Consider the following 18431-nt stretch of genomic DNA (forward strand, 5'->3'; position numbering starts at 1 on the left):
GATAGTGGTGGGGCTAATTGCCAGCCCGCCATCATGGATTGAGGCCACCCGGTGACGGACGGCTGACGTGCAGGTGGAGCGACCCTCCCTCATTGCCGGGTACCCGGTTTGACCCAGTCCCGTCCGGTGTCCCCAGGAGGGACCGGCGGCTGCGGAGCTGCCCCCTCCCGTCGCACTGGGAGCCCCCTTCCTCACCTATGGGTGGGTGGGGGGGACTCCCGGGCCGAGCGCCTGGCAATGTTTTTTTCTCCCAACAGTGCAGTGTGACTCCCAGAGTGAAAGCCTTGAACGGGGCGCCCAGGCCGTCCCGCAGCGCGGGCGGCAGACGGACGGCGTCGCCTTCTTCCAGCCTCTCCTGCACCCGCAGTTGGGTGAAAGTTTTCGAAAAGTTGCCTGTGACTCTTGGCAGTGAATCACTCGGCTCGCACGCCGATGAAGAACGAAGCTAGTTGCGAGAATTAGTGTGAATTGCAAGACACATTGATCAAGACACTTCAAACGTACCTTGCGGCCCTGGGTTCTTCCCGGGGCTACGCCTGTCTAAGGGTCGCTCGATCGTCAATCGCCCCGGGGCTTCCCTGGGATGAGACTGGGGCTGTCGCAGGATTAGCTCCGCTTCCCCTTCGTCCCCCCACAAGGTCAGACCCCCCGATCGCCCATGGCAGAGTCCCTCGCCGGGTCCTGCCATTGAGGTATGCAGCCGGTGCACCTCCACGGCAGCCCATTGTGTGATACAGGCCACACCAGACTGATAGAGCTCTGTAAGGGGTTTTAATGCAATGATGGATGGAGTGCTGGATTGGTTCCATGTCCCTACCTGCCCTATTCAAAACACACCTATTTATACAGAAGTTGTCAATTATATGGTTATCAGGGTTGTATGGCATCATTGTCTCCATAAAAGGTGCCATTTAACTTTTACTCAGGTGTCCACAGATTCCTTTCTAAGTTAGACTATTTCTTCCGGCTCTAGTCCAAACTACGCACAGTATGAGACACAACCCCCAAGCCCGCCTCCCCCAGTTTATTCACGGGTAGCACTTAAGGTGGTGTGTGTGGGTTGGAGATACCCAGGTAGGGAGCTTCTTACTGCGTGAGATGCTGACTGCGAAGCACTCAGGGAGTGTAAATGATTGAAGTCATAGAATTTAACTTTCCGGGGAAAAGTTGTTGGTGCTGTCTTGGACCTGGGGCCTGATTCAAGACATGATGGATTTCGTTTAACTTGGTACCTAGAGGAGATAAACTGGCAAAGGAATGTAGATCCACTACTTGATGGTTCCAGTGGCCATCACCATAATGGTCTATCTCCCCAAACTCATATTTTAGCTGCAAAATGACCCCTATTATATCCCCCATGTTTGCTTTGCCTCTAATAGCGTTGTATATTTAGAAAGTGGCCTGATTCCTAGCTGCAGCTGCGGCTCATGCTGGTAAGAGCAGTGGAGATGTGGGGTCGGATGAGAGGAGATTTCGACAGATGATGACAAGGAGAAATTAAATCAATAATTCATTTTCCATCATCACCGTCTGTCTAAATCCCCTCTCACCTGGCCCCAGTGCCCCAACGCTTTTACCTGTGCGGGGCGGGGTGCTGCTGCCTAGCTATTTGTTTGCCCAATGATAGCGTCATTATCGATAGACAGAAGCTGGCAAATATTTTACCCTGTGTACTCCGCTGGATTGTTCCAGCAGACAGATAGCAACAGGCTATGGGTGTATGATTATACCTGTCTGTCAGGTGATGGGGAATGTCAGCAAATATTTTCACTCCTTTTCAAACTAACGCCTTGCACACAATAGTGCAAACCTGCCTTACGGTCAACCACATACTCCTATTAAATAGTCACTGTTCGGTGTGTCCCATATTGTTAGCTGAGCCATTTTCTTTTCCTTTTTTAACATAATGCGCCATAATTGCACTCCCCAAACAGGTCTACCTCATTGCTAGACTAAAAACTCTTTCCCAACATCGTATGCACAAAAGGGGCCTTCTTAACTTATCAGCATCGTACAGAGCTCACTCACAGAAAGTTAACTGAAAGGGGTATGGGTAATGGAAAGATACATACCACATAGTCTATGTCTATAATATGCCCCAGTGCCTATGAAGTGCATCATTTTCTCCGCTACCTAATCCACACCCACCTCCCCACCTCACCTATGACCAAGATCTCGTCTGGGATCTCCTCTATAAAGCACCTCTTTTCGGTCTCCCCTATGTGGAAATCAATGGGCCAGGAGAGCCCAAGCTAAACCAACAGCAAAAGAAGCTATAAGGCCCAGCGCTGGCACATCCTTTAATTATCAAGTTAGCAGTCATGGAAAAAAGTTCACAAAAGAATGCATATGCATCCATCCAGTGGCACAATGTGTGCGATTTAAGCCTCACGTTCACCCTCTGACACAAGGATTGGCCATACGAGTGAAAAAGAAGTGAATTAGACTGACAACGAGGATTGAATACACACACAACACGTCATGTCACAGGGATGACCATGCCAGTGCTGATTAATTACCACACTTGAATTTAGTAATTCCATGTTACAAGAGTAAAGCAGAATTACTAAAGTCCACCAATTCCGCTGGCAGAATAATTCCACCCACCCTTTGTCCTATGCCCTCACTTATAATCGCATGAGACAACAAAAGTCCATATGAAATTCCTCACAGTGTCTCTAAGGAAATTATTCTTCCTCAAGGTTCAATTACAGTTTTTGAATATATACTAATAATGATAATAATATTGGTATCTGGAAGCTCGGTCCGGACCACAGAGTACCTGGAAGCTCGGTCCGGACCACAGAGGTACCTGGAAGCTCGGTCCAGACCACAGAGGTACCTGGAAGCTCGGTCTGGACCACAGAGGTACCTGGAAGCTCAGACCGGACCACAGAGATTGATGGCAACGTGAGGGACGGCGTGAGGCTTGGCGAGAAATCAGCGAGTGGCTTAAACCCGGCGGACGTGTTTTGGACACTGCTGAGAGGCGGGAGAGCTGCTCCGGTCCCGTCTTGGTTTTAGCCCCCGCTTTTGTTTTGCTCACTCGGCGGCAGTTCCGGCCATTGGTGCGGGGATCGCTGGGAGCGCTGAGCGACCCGGGCTGTGCCATTTTCCTTGGGTTTGCTCTGCTCACAGAGCACGGCTCGTGACGGCTGTTTGGACCCACTGGTCTATCCCATGAGGCTCTGGTGGAAGGGAAACAAAGTTTTGCAGAGGTCTGCAGAAGGCTAAAAAGGGTGAAGCGACTGCTTCATGATTCTGGCTTTTGGGGAAGGAGTGCTCCTCTGTTGGCGACGGGCTGAACAAGGCTGGGAAAAAAAAGCGGACCACTTGAGGCGCTTGTTTCCTCTTTATCACCGGTCCATTTGAGGCGCTCTGTGGCTCTGACGGGCAAGAGGACGCGAAACGCTGCACTGTTGGTCTCCCCCGCCGCCGCTGCCTGATCTAACCTTGTGCGCGATCGCTGAGCAGGGAGACTACATCTCCCAGGGCCCCTTGCAGCTGGAAGCCACCCCACGCTGATTTTGCGCCAGGTGGCGCACTAAAGGACGTCGGAGTTCCCGCGTCGCGGGACACGTGTGGGCGACGCTGGGCTAAGCCCGGGCAAAGGGCGGGCCGTCCGGGACCGGAAGAGGCCGGGCAGGGACCCACTATTGACATTTTCATTTTCATCTAAGGACAGTAAGCATTAAATTAATATCGGACTGCAGCGCTGGCTGTTGGGGGCTAATACATTAATTGTTTGCAATGAGTAAAAGGAATGTGGGGGACAGGGTAGTGGGGACCCATGATGCTTTTTTAATAAGAGCCAAATTGGTTTTAATTCATGAAATTGAGGCAACCGAGCGTAGACTTTCACTTGAACCGATTTTTCTAAGGCGGGTTCCTTACCTAATGCCCAGTTGCCAAATATTCAGCCCAATTCTGACACTGCTCCTACAAATGAGCGGTCCCCATTGAGGCCACTAAGTTTGTCTCCTAATAGCCCTAACCTGGTCTCTCCACAGTCCCAGAGTAGTGTTGGGAGCCCAGCTATGGTAACTACTAGAGGTAAGAAGGCCCTTGCTCGCACTGGTATGAAACCTCCAAATAAAAAAAGGAAGGGGCGTGGTTTAAACAAGCAAAAGGTATTGCCAGGTACTAGCAAATCAAGCGGGGCTTTTGTATCCGGTAATGCAAGTAGTAACATTGTAGATACCACCACCACTGCTAACACTACCCCTTTGCTGAATGAATCCGACTTTAGCTCCCTAATATTAGGCTTAAAAATATTGAAGAAGCTTTTTTACGTTCCCCCCAAGAGATTCCTGTACAGCTAAACCCATGGGTAACAGGAGGGGTTGTCCCAATCAGAGTGGGGGAAATTCATAAGGAACAACAGGGTACAATGGTGAATGCACAGATAATAGTGGACAAGGTGCAACCAGTAGGGAGGGCTACAGGCACAATTCACAATGATGTTAGTAACGTTAAGCCTATGCCCCAGCAGCAGTCTGCTGGGGCTGAGGGAAATTGGAGGCAGGTGGAACTTAGCAACGATGGCGGGTCAGACAAGATCAGCTTCCTCCACCTCCCACCAGAAGCAACCCCATATTCGGTCATTTTAGCGAACGTCCCCCCTCTCACCCCTGAGTCACGCAAGCATTGGTCCACCCTTAGATATAAGGCACTACACTATTTGAGTAAGAAAACTGGTATTGGGAAAGACTTATTTTATGAGTTCAAAATGGCTAGACGCATAAAATGGGTGGGACATTCAACTAAATCCATGCCAGGCGATTGTGTTGTTCTAAGCTTCAGTTCATCTGCATTGGTTCGTCACATTTTCGAGTTAGCTGGGCACTCACCTTTTATTGGAGATGTGATTAGACTGCTCCCCCTTGGCTTCTTTTATAAACAGCACACAGGACATAGAAAAAGGGATTTTTGGGCACCACAGGATTCTGACATCTGGAATGACCATCCCTTACAGATCAATAATCAATATGAGGTTTTATCCTCACTCGAAGATATTGACTGACTGGGAATGGATGATTGGCCGGGATTAGCTAGAGGGGTTGAGATGAGAAGTGACATAGACCCTCCGACTGTAGGGTGTCCTATGGGAACTAAGATGGAGAAGTATTTACCTACTGGACCCGCTATGTCACCAGACCCCCCAGTCCTGAATCCCTGTATAAACGCTGTTGAGGCAACCTCTAGGTGTGGTGGCCCGGCAACGTTGAGAACTTCAATGACTATTTCCTCTCGGAATATAGCAGGGCTGGAATCAAAAGTTTTGTCTGCTGATTGGATAACTTATATAGAAGACTCAGATATCTGGGCATTCCAGGAAACATGGTCTGTTGATGGGGTCTATCATGTCGGCTATTTGAATTTCTTTAAACCAGCAATAAGGGGTCATAGGGGTAGAGCAGTTGGTGGACTGACCTGTTGGGTGAGACAATCTGAAGGGATAAGGGTGGAGGAGGTCAGCATTGATAGTTCAGATATTCTGGCCATAAGGGTCAGATCAGTGAGTGGCCTTGATTTAACTTTGTATAATGTTTACGCTAGGGGTCAACCTGGTGGGAGGTGCTCTCAGGTCATAATGGCTTTAGAGAATCATTTGTCCCAAGTGGCCCCTAATGATGATTTAATTATTGCAGGGGATTTCAATACCTGCTTTGAACCACTAGATTCAGAAGACGGTAGGCTTAGTGAAGAGATTGATGCACTTTGGAGGATCCCGTAACTGGATCTCAAGCCGATTAGAAAATGGACTGAGGCCGCACTTCAAAGGAAAGGGTTATGCCTGGAACGAGGCCCAAGGGTGTTTAACGGTAGGACTAAGTCCGATGCCAAGGGCGCGGTGACATTTGATAATGGTAGATCTAAAAACCGCATCGACTATATCGTTGTGAATGTGGAGAAATGGTTACTAGTTCTAGACATGGAAGTGCAATGTCGCCCTGAAAGTGACCACAACTCCTTGGTTCTTAAATTTGATGACAGGAGTTTTTGTGGTCCAGTATTGATGGAAGGCGACACTTGCCACAACATGGTTTCTGGAAATTCCACAGCACCGAGTCGGCCCTCACAGTGGTTGTAAACAACATCCGCACTAAGGTCGATCGGGGCCAGACCACCCTCCTGGTCCTGCTCGACCTGACAGCGGCTTTTGACACCCTATCCCCCGCCAATCTAACAGACCGTCTTAGGGAGATAGGGTTGGAGGGCTCGGCGCTGAGCCTCTTGGCCGCCTACCTCACACAGAGGGAACAAAGGGTCAAATTGGGAGAGTTTATATCTTTGGCCACACCTGTGCAATGTGGGGTCCCACAGGGGTCGGCCTTAAGCCCCACATTATTCAACATCTATGTGTCCCCACTTGCCAGGCTAGTTAGATCCTATGGGATGGAGGTGGTGTCATACGCCGATGAAACCCAAATTATGGTGTCCCGCTCCCACTCGGTGAGTACCTCCGTTGTCAGCTTCAGGAACTGCATAGAGGCAGTCTCGCAGTGGATGATTCTGAATTCACTGAAGCTGAACGAAGAGAAAACCGAGATCCTGATCTTCGGTGAAGATCAGGATATTTGGTCCAGTGAGTGGTGGCCCCCTCCCTTGGAGCCTGTCCGTCGCCCACTAAATCAGCCCGAAATTTGGGCGTGATGATTGACCCTTTGTTAGCTATGACACAGCAGGTGAACAGGACAGTCGCAACTTGCTGGGGTGTTATTAGAACTCTCAGTAAAATCACCCATTATCTCTCTCCGCAAGCCCGCAAACAGATCGTGGTTGCACTGGTCGCCTCGCGGCTTGACTACTGCAACGCGCTCTATTCTGGCATTAACAAAGGACTGATACAACGCCTGCAGATCGTCCAAAAGACGGCAGCAAGGTTTGTGTTGGACGCCCCGAGGCTTTCTTCCGGCACAGTAGCCAGGAAGAACCTGCACCTGCTCCCGATCCAATCCAGGATCACTTTTAAGATCCTGTGCCTGGTCTATGGGGCCCTGTCCGGCGAAGGTGCTAAGGGCGTGAGAGCTCTACTGATTCCCTATGTCCCCAGCAGGGACCTTCGGTCTTCCAGTAAGAACCTCCTGTCTGTGCCACAGGCTTACAGACTACGGTGGGGAGGAAGGGCTTTCTCCTCCTTGGCCCCTAAACTGTGGAACTCCCTCCCACAGGAGTTAAAAACTCAACCCTCTATCACGCTGTTCAGGAAGGTACTAAAGACATTGCTCTTTGCCGAGGCATACCTGTAATCTGGCACTTGGTTACTGTTTCTTTTCTGCTAGGCGCCTTGATGCCCATCGGGCTAAGTTGCGCATTATAAGACGGTTTTCATTCATTCATTCATTCATCGCCCCAATACAGTAACTATTGCAAATGATTTAAGAAGGGTACGGTGGGCCAAGGTAGCAATGGATGGAAAGAACATGGCAGAAATTAGGGCTCTAGTGTCAGGTTCTTTAAGGGAACTTTCCGAATGCGGCTCCCAGGAGGTCCTAAATGCCAAGTTGGGGGGAATCCATAGTGACCTCTTTAGCGGCCTAAAAAGGTTTTTCATAAACGCTCGACCTGCTAAAAAGATTAGTATGAATAAACCTAACTTGTGGTATAACAACACGTGTAGGCTAGCTCACAAAGCTCTAGTGGTAGCCATTAAATCTAGGATCCATGGTACTATCAAGCAGTGTATAGTAACTTATAAAACGGCTATCAGACAGGTCAAGAAAGAATGGGATGAGGATCGCTGGCATTGTCTGTTGTTAGCATGTAGAGGCAGGAATATGACCCAATTCTGGGATCTTATTAAATGGGTGAATAGACATCGGTCAATAATCCCGAATAATAATGTTGAACCGCAGCAATGGGTTGTCTTCTTGCGAAACACAATTCCAACTGGTTTCAGAGAGGTCAGGGGTTGTCCCACAAATCCAAATTGACGTCCCCCTGCTGTTTAACACAAAAGAGGTAGAGACAGTTCTTAAGTCTATCCCAAGTGGTAAGGCACCGGGGCCTGACTGCATTCCAGCCGATTTATTCAAACAGGATTTTGATTTATGGATACCCTATATTACAAATGTAATTAATTTGATAGCTGGTGGAGCCCCAATTCCTGCATCATGGTCCGGAGCGGAAATCATCCCTATCTATAAGAAGGGTGGTCGTTCCGCTCCGGCCAATCATAGGCCCATCAGCTTAATTGACGCTATTCAAAAGATAACAGCACGTGTAATATTGGGTAGGATCCAGGGCTGGATGTCTGAAAATGACATTTTATCTCCTTTACAGGCGGGGTTCCGGTGTCATATGGGGACTTTGGATCAGGCCTTTAGATTTGTCCTAATATATTGGAAGGAGGTCTTTTTGGGCAGGGGAATGCTATTTGCTGCCTTTGTGGATCTAAAATCTGCCTTCGACCTCGTGCCAAGAGCAAAATTATGGGAGGTTCTATTGAGACTGGGGATGCCTAAAGAGTTAGTCTCCCTCGTGGTTAGACTCCACGAATCAACGTATGCTCAGGTTCTTTGGGGGAAATGGGCGAGGTTACAGAGAAATTTGAGGTAGGAAAGGGCATCCGGCAAGGGTGTGTGCTGGCACCAACGCTGTTTTCTCGATTTATCAACGGGGTAGTGCAGTATTTTGTTGACCAACCAACGGACGCACCGATGCTCGCCGGCCAAAAGGTGCCCTTGCTCATGTTCGCGGATGACACGCTGATACTATCCAAGATGAGACAGGGGTTGCAGTTTGCTCTGTCTTGTTTTGAGGAATTTTGCCGCGAACATGAGCTTGTGGTTAACGTAGGGAAGACTAAGTTGATGGTGCTCCATGGGTCCAAGCCCGTTAAAGCACGAGTCTTTATGGGTGGGAAACCTCTGGAGCAGACAAAAGTCTTCACCTATTTGGGTGTCACTTTTGGCGATAAGTTGAGCTGGAATCCCCAAGTTAAGATCCTCGCACTGAAACACACTCAATTAGCGGGAGCATTGACCAAGGAACACAGGCTATCATTAACTAAGCCAATAGCTCCAGTGGTCAAAATTTACACAACTAAAATCATTGCCGCTATTTTATATCGTGCTGAAATCAGGGGGTTTTGTAACCTGACCCAACTGTCTACAGCCCAGAATAAATTTATGAGATCGGTTGTGGGCCTGCCCCAATTGTCCCCCCTACTCCACTGCTGTTTGACGTAGGCTGTCATAGTATTGAGGATACTGCCCGTTATAGGCTGTTGGCCTTCTGGAGGCGTTTCTGGATTACTCCAGAGCTCCATCTCTTTGCTAGGGCTTTGTCCGAAGTAAGGGGATTGGATCGCCTGCATAGGATCCCATGCCTGATCGGCATAAAATCTCTCATTATTGAGATGGGGATGAGGGAACTTTGGGAGAGCCCTGAATCGGTGGAATTTCCTTCAAAAGAATCCTATCGAGCAGCATATTGGGAGCTAATTAAAATAAGGAAGTTCTCCTCTGTCACTGGCCCTACTCTGTCTAGAGATTTTTTAGATCTAAAAGATGAACCCTGCCTGGAAAGCTATTGGGACCTTATATCAAAGCCATCAGACCGCAAGCTTTACCACCAATTCAGAGTTGGGTCATTGCCACTCCGGAAGTTTACATGTAAGTGGCAACCAGGAATTGGTGATAAGTGCCGATTTTGCCCGGATCATACTGAAGATATTGACCATCTCCTATTTGTATGTCCGGTCTATCACAAACCCCGTAGCTTGTGGCTAAAACCAGCATGTCGGTCATTAGGAACTAGCTCTGCGATGACCGCTAAGAGGCTGTTGAAATCTGGCTACAATAAGATCGCAGTAATAGGAGTAGCTAAGTTTCTGAGTTGGGCATGGGGGTTGCGGATGAAAAATGGGGGGCCGTAATAGCTAAGATATTTCCTCTTGGGGTATCGAACGAACTACGTGGAATTATGTATTTTTATGGATTTTTATGATGTGCTCAAAGTCTTGTGCGTGGGATATATTTAATCTTGTATTAGGAACTGTTTTAATATGTAAATATAGGTATTTATTTTTTTAAACCTTACTGAGAAACTTGTAAACCAGTCTTAGGGCTTGGTATGGTATATATGTGGTTGTATCTAATTTTAATATACTGACTGTTCTGTCTTTTAAGATGAATAATCGCAATAAAGAATTTTTTAAATTGAATTGATAATAATATTGATGATGATGATCATAATAATTATATTAATGTACAGTTATCAATAGGTATTGTCGTTAAGGCAAATTCCATACATATGCTACAAGAGACTAGTCCATCAAATCTATGCATTATCCTCTGTGTTTTGCATTCTCCTACTAATTAATCCCCATCATACTCCTTGGGCCAGATGTATTACCATATTTTACGGTCGCAAACGGGAAATCGGTCTGTTTGCGACCGCAAAATTGACCTGCCCGATGTACAAACCCTATTTTGTGAGTCAATGTCTCGCAAAATAGAGTTTGTGACTTGCTATTAGGAAGGGGTGTGTCAAGGATGTCCCTTCCTAATAGCGAGTCTCACTTAAATGTATGATTGTTTTGCAACAGCAATTGCGGTCGCGAAACACTCGCAGTTTACCACCTACTTCAAGTAGGTGGTAGGCCACTTGCAAATGGGAAGGGGTCCCGATGGGACCCCTTCCCCTTTGGGAGTTTGTGCAAAAATGTATTTTAAGAGCAGGCAGTTGTCCCACAGACCACGACCTACTCTTAAAAAAATTAACAGAAACATTTAATTTTTCTTAATAAATGCATCCCATTTTCATTTGAGGGAAATGGGCTGCATTTGAAAAAATCTGTTCTATTTAAAAAGCAGTCACAGACATGATGGCCTGCTGACCCCTGAAGGCCACCATCCCTGGGAGTGCTAGCCATTCCTAATGGGGTTGCAAATTGCACCTGTCTCATGAATATTAATGAGGCAGGCAATTTACGACCCCCTTAGGATTCTCAAACAGTGTCTGTTGTAAATTCCTTATTTGTGAGTTACAAATTGATGCAATTTGCGACTCACAATTTGATAGGGTTGTACATCTGGCCCCTTGTCTCTAATTAGGGCTACTGCTTCTTTTTGTTTTACTACCTGACCTTGTTGCCACCGGAAAGAAGGATCCAAGAATGAAGTTGCAATTAGGTGCATGCTGTTACTGAGTATCCTTAAGTGATTTGACAGAAGGATGCACAATAGGGTTTTCTGTTCCCAAGACTACTGAATTAAGCACATATTGGAATGTATTCAGTGCCTTTCCTTCAATAGTTTACATATCACCTTATTTGTTATACATGGACAAAAGAAAAACATTAGCTGTCATCCCACATTAGTGCTGAATTTCTTGACTCTCCTTTCTAAAGTAAACCTTCACTGCTGAGCCACTGTAAAAGTTTGAAAGAAGGATTACCATAGGAGCTCAAGCATACTCAATTATTTACTTTTGCAATTTCTGGTTTATCACAAAGTTAGAGGTGGTTATAACATATTGGTTAAGTTTAAGTTTATGGTGTAACATGCAAAGATTTCTGATCTGTTTCCACAATCAGAAAGATCATATACATTGTTCCATGGTCGTTCAGTGATGATATATTATGAAAAAGCAATTGATTTTAGAACTTAGCAAATGTTTGCAATCATTTAAGTATGCAAGAAAATCACACCTTGAAAGTATCAGCAAAACCAAATTTGACCCCTTTGGTCCGAACACCAGCTGTGAGATATTCATAACTTGTTTGTTCTTCTCATCTCTTTCATAAATATTGTGCACTCCAAGCCATGCTTCATAATCTTTTAAATCAGCATTCCTGTGTGAGACACATTGATTAGCATGTGTGTAACACATTTACTTAAAGCAACACATAGATAATACTATATGTTGCCATACATAGACAACAGCGAATGCATTTATTTTGTGCACAAATAGATTTAATGCTAACAAAGAAAAAAAAAACTTTAATTGTAAGTAGTCTCATCGTTTCTAAGGACTCTATAGCCTCACTAATCTCTACATATCTAATGTTTGTTCAGATTATATCAATCACATTTCACAGTTTATCTTGCGATTGGATAGAAAAATATAATTTTTTTGTGTGATGTCCCTGAAAACGTATGGGAAAAATTACTTCACATAGTTTCATTTCTGAAAGTACATGTCATATGAATGTATAGAAATAATGAGGGTTGAAAACTTTTCCATAGTAATCTTTCTATGTGTACCCTTGTATTTTATGTATTGTTTAGGTGAGATAATAGCTTCTACTCTATCACAATCTTCCATAGGTAAGATATGTCTTAACCTCTTGTGGGTTAGACTTTAACACCTACCTGGGGTAACAATTTTCTTAAATTTTGAAACTAATAATCATAGGCCAATTGAGGGTAATGTTTGCTAAATTCCTTGATGGGCATGTATCTTGTAAAGGTGTGGATTATGTTATGCTTTTGACTGCAGCATTAGCTCTGACCATACAGGTGGATATCAAACTAGGTTGAATGTAGTATTTTCAGTACATATTCGTAATTTACTAAAATCAATGGAATACATAACCTTGAATACATATGGTGTGCCATATTTTTCATACTCTGCCATTCGTTTACTTAAATATGGTCAAATGTTAGGGATTTTCTTCAACATAGCAAGTTGAAACGAACCTACTGATATTGCACCCCATATATTTTCTTGCAAGCAAATAGCTGTTGGAACAGGCAATGTTAGAAATAATAGCAAGGGTACAAAGCAGAGACAGATTATGAAAAAGGGAATAAGTGTGGTTAGATTCAACCTAGTGTAGGAGGTCTCAAGTGACAAGACTTCAGAGCATGGTACTACAAATGAAACTGTAGTGAATGATCTACAAATTAGTCATGTGAAAGGCTCACAAGGCCAACCAAGTTCTATCTGCCTATGCTACCTGTTCCATTAAATCCACCTGCTGAATCATGTACTGTGTACAACAAAGGCAGTTGAAAGACTTTTGAAGAAAGCTGGAGAAGATTCTACCGCTACTGTTCAGAGAATTTCATTTGGCTGTGAATCCTTTATACTGTACTTTGTAGACATATGCCTCTATGAACCAGCTGCCAAATAGATCTCTTCTGCAGGATATTTTCTACTTGGTTCCATAACTACTACTTTTAATCTCTAAAGATTTAAATTTGGAGAAACCCATGCTCTATGTTGAAAAATATGTTAACAGCATAGATTTTTCAACTATCCACTCTGCAAAAATGGTCATGAATAATGCTGATGGGCTGCAGGGAATGGGTGTAGGTGTAGTTTCGAATCAAATGGGGGTTTCTGATGAGGAAAGAGTGACCCGGACAATGCAAGGCCAAAGAGCTTTAATTACAAAAACAGATGAGGAGCAGGTAGTCAGCGACTGGTCTAAATTGAGAGAAAACTATAAACTAAAAGGCCATGATCAACTAGAAAATACTTCACCATGGCTACCTACAGATTTAGTAAATTCATCTAGACCTACAATTCCCACAGACAGAGAATGGGGATTTCTCACTACCCCTGAAACTAAGCTATGGCAGAGTAGGGACCTGCAGTGGGGAAAGATGAGGTGGGAAGTAAGTTAAAAACATGAAAAATAATGAGTTGGAAAAAATTATATCCTTTGCCTACAAAGGGGGGGGGGCATAAGCTAGAATGGAAGCTTGCATGGAAGAATATATTACACATTAGGGGGCCTAGTTATCTGGGTGTTCCTAAAGCCACACAATTCTGCTGAGCATACCCCAGTATTCAGTATGTCCTTTAATTGTAATTGCACTTATATAGTGCTTACTACACCTGACGAGGCGTAAAAGGGCTTTTTTGGCGAGTACCATGCTTCTCCGGCACCCAAAAGGATTAGTGTTGAATTAGTATAGTGAAATATGAAATTAATTTGAGAGGTGAACATGTTAGTCTGTTATTTGGATTGAGAAGGATAGTGGATGGATAGAAGAGGGAAAGGTTTGCATTTATATAGTGCTTGCTATCCCTGTGTTGAAGTGCTTTTCAGCGAGTAGCACGCTACTGCGGAAACAAACAATTATTTGTGGTGAGTTACTCTGGGGAAATATAAAATTAATTTGAGTGGTGGACATATTAGTCTGTTATTGGGGGTGAAAAGGATAGTGGAGGGATGGAAGAGGGGTTTGTAATTATATAGTGCTTGCTACCCTTGATGAGGGTCTGAAGCACTATTCGGTGAGTAGCACAGTACTGTGGAACTCAAGAAGGATTGATTGTGAATTAATGGAGGGAAATATGAAATTAATTTGATTTGAGCAGAGGACATGTAAGTCAGTTAATTTGATTGTAAAAGTATAGTGGAGGGGTGGAGAAGAGGGAAGGGTTGGCATTTATATAGCGCTTGCTACCCCAGATGAGGTGTTAAAGTGCATTTTGGTAGGTAGTACACAACTTCAGAACCCACACAGGATAAATAGTATAGGGAAATATGAAATTAATTTGGGGATGTTAGTCTGTTTTTTGGATTGAAAAGGAATAGTGGGGGGATAGAAGAGGGAAGGGTATAGAACGTGTTTTGTTTATTTTTGTTTTGGAGTTCATAGCAGTAGGAGGGGGTTTAGGAAGAGCAAAGGGGAAGTGGAGGGGGAAGGGTCAGAGGAAAAGGTTTAGAAAGGCTTGTTTGGGAGTTCTGAATAGTAAAAGAGGTATGAGATGATGCAAGGAAGGTTAGAGGAGGGAAGAGTCTAGAAAGGGTTATTTTGGGGATCACAGTAGTGTTATGGGTTTTGGGATTAATGAAAGATTCGAGCTAGAGGATATATTGAGAGAGGTATAGGGTGAGAAATAGGGTGGCACATTGGAGAGAGTAGTACAATGAGGTTTGAGATGAGTCAGAGTGGAGGTAGTGGATATACTGTGAAAGATATACGGTGAGATACAGGATAGTGCATTGGATATGCTGAATTAGAAGCAAAGGAATAAATATGAAGATACATAAGTACATGGAAGGTATATATATGTAAAGAAAGGTTGGAAAAGATCAAAAAATGATAATTATGCTGTCTTAGATAAAAGTTTTTTATTGTTTGAAACGTACTTGCCCATACTCTCTGATGTCGATCCTCAAACACTACAACATGACTTCATTCACCAATCAATTTTTTTGCATGAGTTATTTTTATCACGATCTTTTACACTTTATTTTCCCAGTACTAACACATCTTAAGATGGCCGCCACTCTCATTGAGATTTATCAGTCCTACCTCTATGTTTAGCCATACCAATAACTACACGGCGTTTAGCGACACACAGATTGTAGGAGAACGGAGCACGTTTATCGTGTGAGATGCGGGCTCTTTGAAATTCATTTACGTGAGTGAAATCATATATTTTTGGAGACGTTTTGCGCGCACGATCCTTTTACCTTACGCACTATGAACTTTGCTGGTAACCGTTTACAACACCATTACTAACGATTTTTTTAGGTAGTTTCGAATCTCCTTTTAACCCACCGTCACAAGCCCCTCTTTTGAACACATGTTGGTTTACTTCATTATTCCTTTTAGAATCAGCTGTTCACTTTCGTTATTAGGACACTACTGTAAATTATCAGGAGCACATTTCGGTGATTTATTTGATATCACTGGGGTTTATAAGATTTTTTTGGCAAAAACACTGGATTTATACAATGTTTGGATCGCTATTCACGAATTGTTGACATATGAAATGTGTAATTTCGAGTTATTTCCGTATATCCTCAGTATAATAATTTTTTGATGTGTAGAACCCAATCCCTGATGAAGGCTCTCCATGAGCCGAAATGCATTGGATGACATTTTGGGATTAAAAATGGATTGTTTCTTGTGATGAATTCACAACTTACCATGAACTAAGGTTGATACCTAATGGTTGACTAAAAAACACTTTAAAAAAACTTCAACGTCTGAATAATCTGAAGAGGATATTAATTGAGTTTGAAAATTTCACAACCCAATTAAGGGATATTGCTGTGACTAGGGGATGTCACCCAATTTAGGGGCACGCTGTCAACTCACACAGGGATGTGTGCCATGTCGTCTCTCTGTTTAGTTCTCTACTTAGGCACTCAGCCTGCAAAGGCAGTGTTTGGGTGTCAGGGTACAGGGCCCCTAAGGGTGGCACAATAAGTGCTACAGCCCTTAGGGGTCTTCTCTGGTCACCAGGCCCTGGTTACCTAGGGTACCATTTACTAGGGGCTGATAGGTGGCCAGAGATACCAATTGGGTTTTAGGTTCAATACAGTTTTTTGGGAAGGAACACAGGCCCTGGGTACCTGGTTGGCAGGAGCCCAGAGCACACTCAGTCAAGGCACATCATCAGTTCAGCAAAAAGTGGGGGCATACCAATGCAATAAAGATGGCACTTTCTCACACGGGGATGTCTTAGGAGCAGTCTGGCTTTGACGTTTTGGATGTTATGTAGTTTACTCAGCTGTTTATGGGTCATGCCAGCATAGCGTGTGTTGCCAAAGTCGAGTCTGCTGTGTACATGGGTGAATGGGTGACCGTCTTTCTGGATTCTGTGGGGATCCATCTGAATGTCTTTCAAAGCAGGTGAAGTTAGTGGAAGCAGAATGAGGATACTGCGTTGATTTGGCAGTTCATTGATAGCGAGGAATCCAGTATAATGCAGAGATTGCTTGCGGGGTCCATAGGGTTGAGAGGGGTTCCTAGAGCAGCGGGCCATCAGGAGTCATCCCAGGGTGAGGGGGTGGGTCCCAAGATGAGTACTTTGTTCTTGTCTGAGTTAAGCTTGGGGCAGCTGTCTTTCATCCAGGTAGCAACTGCTTTCATTCCAATGTGAAAATTGATTATGGCAGCTGTGGGTTGGCTGGTGAGGGAGAGGGACAGCTGGGTGTTGTTGCCATAGGAGACTGTGTTGAGTCCATGGCTTCTGACGACTGCTGCGAGGGGGCCATGTAGACGTTGAAGAAAGTGGGGCTTAAGGAGGAACCCTGGGGCACTCTGCAGCTGATATCTGAAGGTTCTGAGAGGACCAGGGGTAGTCTGGCTCGCTGTGTTCGGAGTGGATCCAGTCCAGTGCCTTGTCATGGATGCCAGCATTGTGGAGTTTCTTGATTAGGGTGCAGAGGGAGACGGTGTTGAAAGTATCCGAGATGTCCTGTAGGATGAGGGCTGTGGTTTCATCCCGGTCAATGAGGGAGCGGATGTCATTGGTGGTGGTGAGGAGTGCAGTCACGGTGCTGTGGTTGCTTCAGAAGCCAAATTGGGAGGTGTCCAGGAAGTGGTTCTCTTCATTGGACAGTTGAGCGTTGATGGCCTTCTCAATGACCTTGGCAGGGAAGGGGAGGAGGGGGATGGGTCTGAAGTTCTTGAGGTTCGTCGGGTCAGCAGACGGGCTTCTACAGCAGGGGGTTGGTCTCAGCGTGTTCCCAGTCATCAGGAAAGGTGGTGATTTCGATGTAGCAATTGATGGTGTGGCAAAGCTGGAGGACGAGGAGGCGGCTGCTCTATGAAAGATGTAGTATGGGCAAGGATCCGATGGGGCTCCTGAGTGGATGCTCTTCATGGTCTGGTGTGTGTCATCTGTGGTGAGTGGAGAACGATCTTTTGCAGTGCGGCGTGGTTACATGCAGTAGTGGTGGGCATAGTGGGAGGGTCTTGGATGTCCAAGCTGTTGTAGATCTTCCTGATCTTGTGGTGGAAGAAGGTGCTGAGTTTGTTGCAGAAGTCTTGGGAGGATAGGACATCTTTGGTTTCACTGTTGGGCCTCACAAACTCCTTGATGATGGAGAAGAGTTCTTTGATGTTGTGTGAGTTGGTATTGATTCAGTCTTGGAAGTTTGTTTTCTTTGTTGTTTTGAGGAGAAGGTGGTGCGCTTGGACGGGTGGGATTTGGTGGGTGCCTGGGTTTCTAGGGTTCTGTTGTTCCTCAATATCTTCTCAAGTCTTCAGCAGGTGCATCTGGACTAGTGGAGGGCAGCATTGAACCAGCTTGCATTCCTGGAGTGTTGGTTGCCTGGTGTCTTTTTGAGGGGTGTCAGAGTGTTGGCGCAGTTGGAGATGCATCGGTGAAGATTTTGAGCTGTGGCGTTGGAGTGGGTTGGTGTTGGCGGAGTGGTCATGCTGAGGAAGTCGATGAGAAGTTCTTCGATGACCCTGTTCCAGCTGCAACAGGGGAAGGCGATGAGGGTAGCAATGTACGGTGGGCGTGGTGAAGGCGAGATGCATGCAGTGGTGGTGGGTACAGAGGAGTTTGGCGGTGTGCCTCTAGGTGATGCTCCCGCTGGCGGAGAAAACAGGGTTGAGCATGTGTCCGGCTGTGTGTGTCATGTTGCCGAGGTTCTCCAGTAGGGAGGTGGTGTTCTGGTTACTGGGGTTGTCCAGGTGAAAGTTGAGGTCTCCGAGTAGGATGTAATCAGTGGATGTGAGAGCCTGGGGTGCAGTGAGGTCTACAATGGCCTCAGT

At 45.4% G+C, this 18431-nt stretch overlaps 1 protein-coding gene and 1 non-coding gene across 2 annotated transcripts in view; one reads left to right on the top strand and one right to left on the bottom strand.

The window, feature by feature from the left end:
- HGF (hepatocyte growth factor) overlaps positions 1-18431 on the bottom strand; it is a 564049-nt gene that overhangs the window by 73549 nt on the left and 472069 nt on the right. The window contains exon 15 of the mRNA XM_078674176.1: positions 11660-11803. Within this exon, the coding sequence (XP_078530302.1) occupies positions 11660-11803 (144 nt within the window). The remainder of the gene's footprint in view (positions 1-11659; positions 11804-18431) is intronic.
- On the top strand, positions 398-550 carry LOC144779772 (5.8S ribosomal RNA). Its single transcript, XR_013600717.1, has one exon. It is a non-coding gene; the product is annotated as a 5.8S ribosomal RNA (ribosomal RNA).

This window comes from Lissotriton helveticus, chromosome 1_1, assembly GCF_964261635.1.
Source record: "Lissotriton helveticus chromosome 1_1, aLisHel1.1, whole genome shotgun sequence".
NCBI lineage: Eukaryota > Metazoa > Chordata > Amphibia > Caudata > Salamandridae > Lissotriton > Lissotriton helveticus.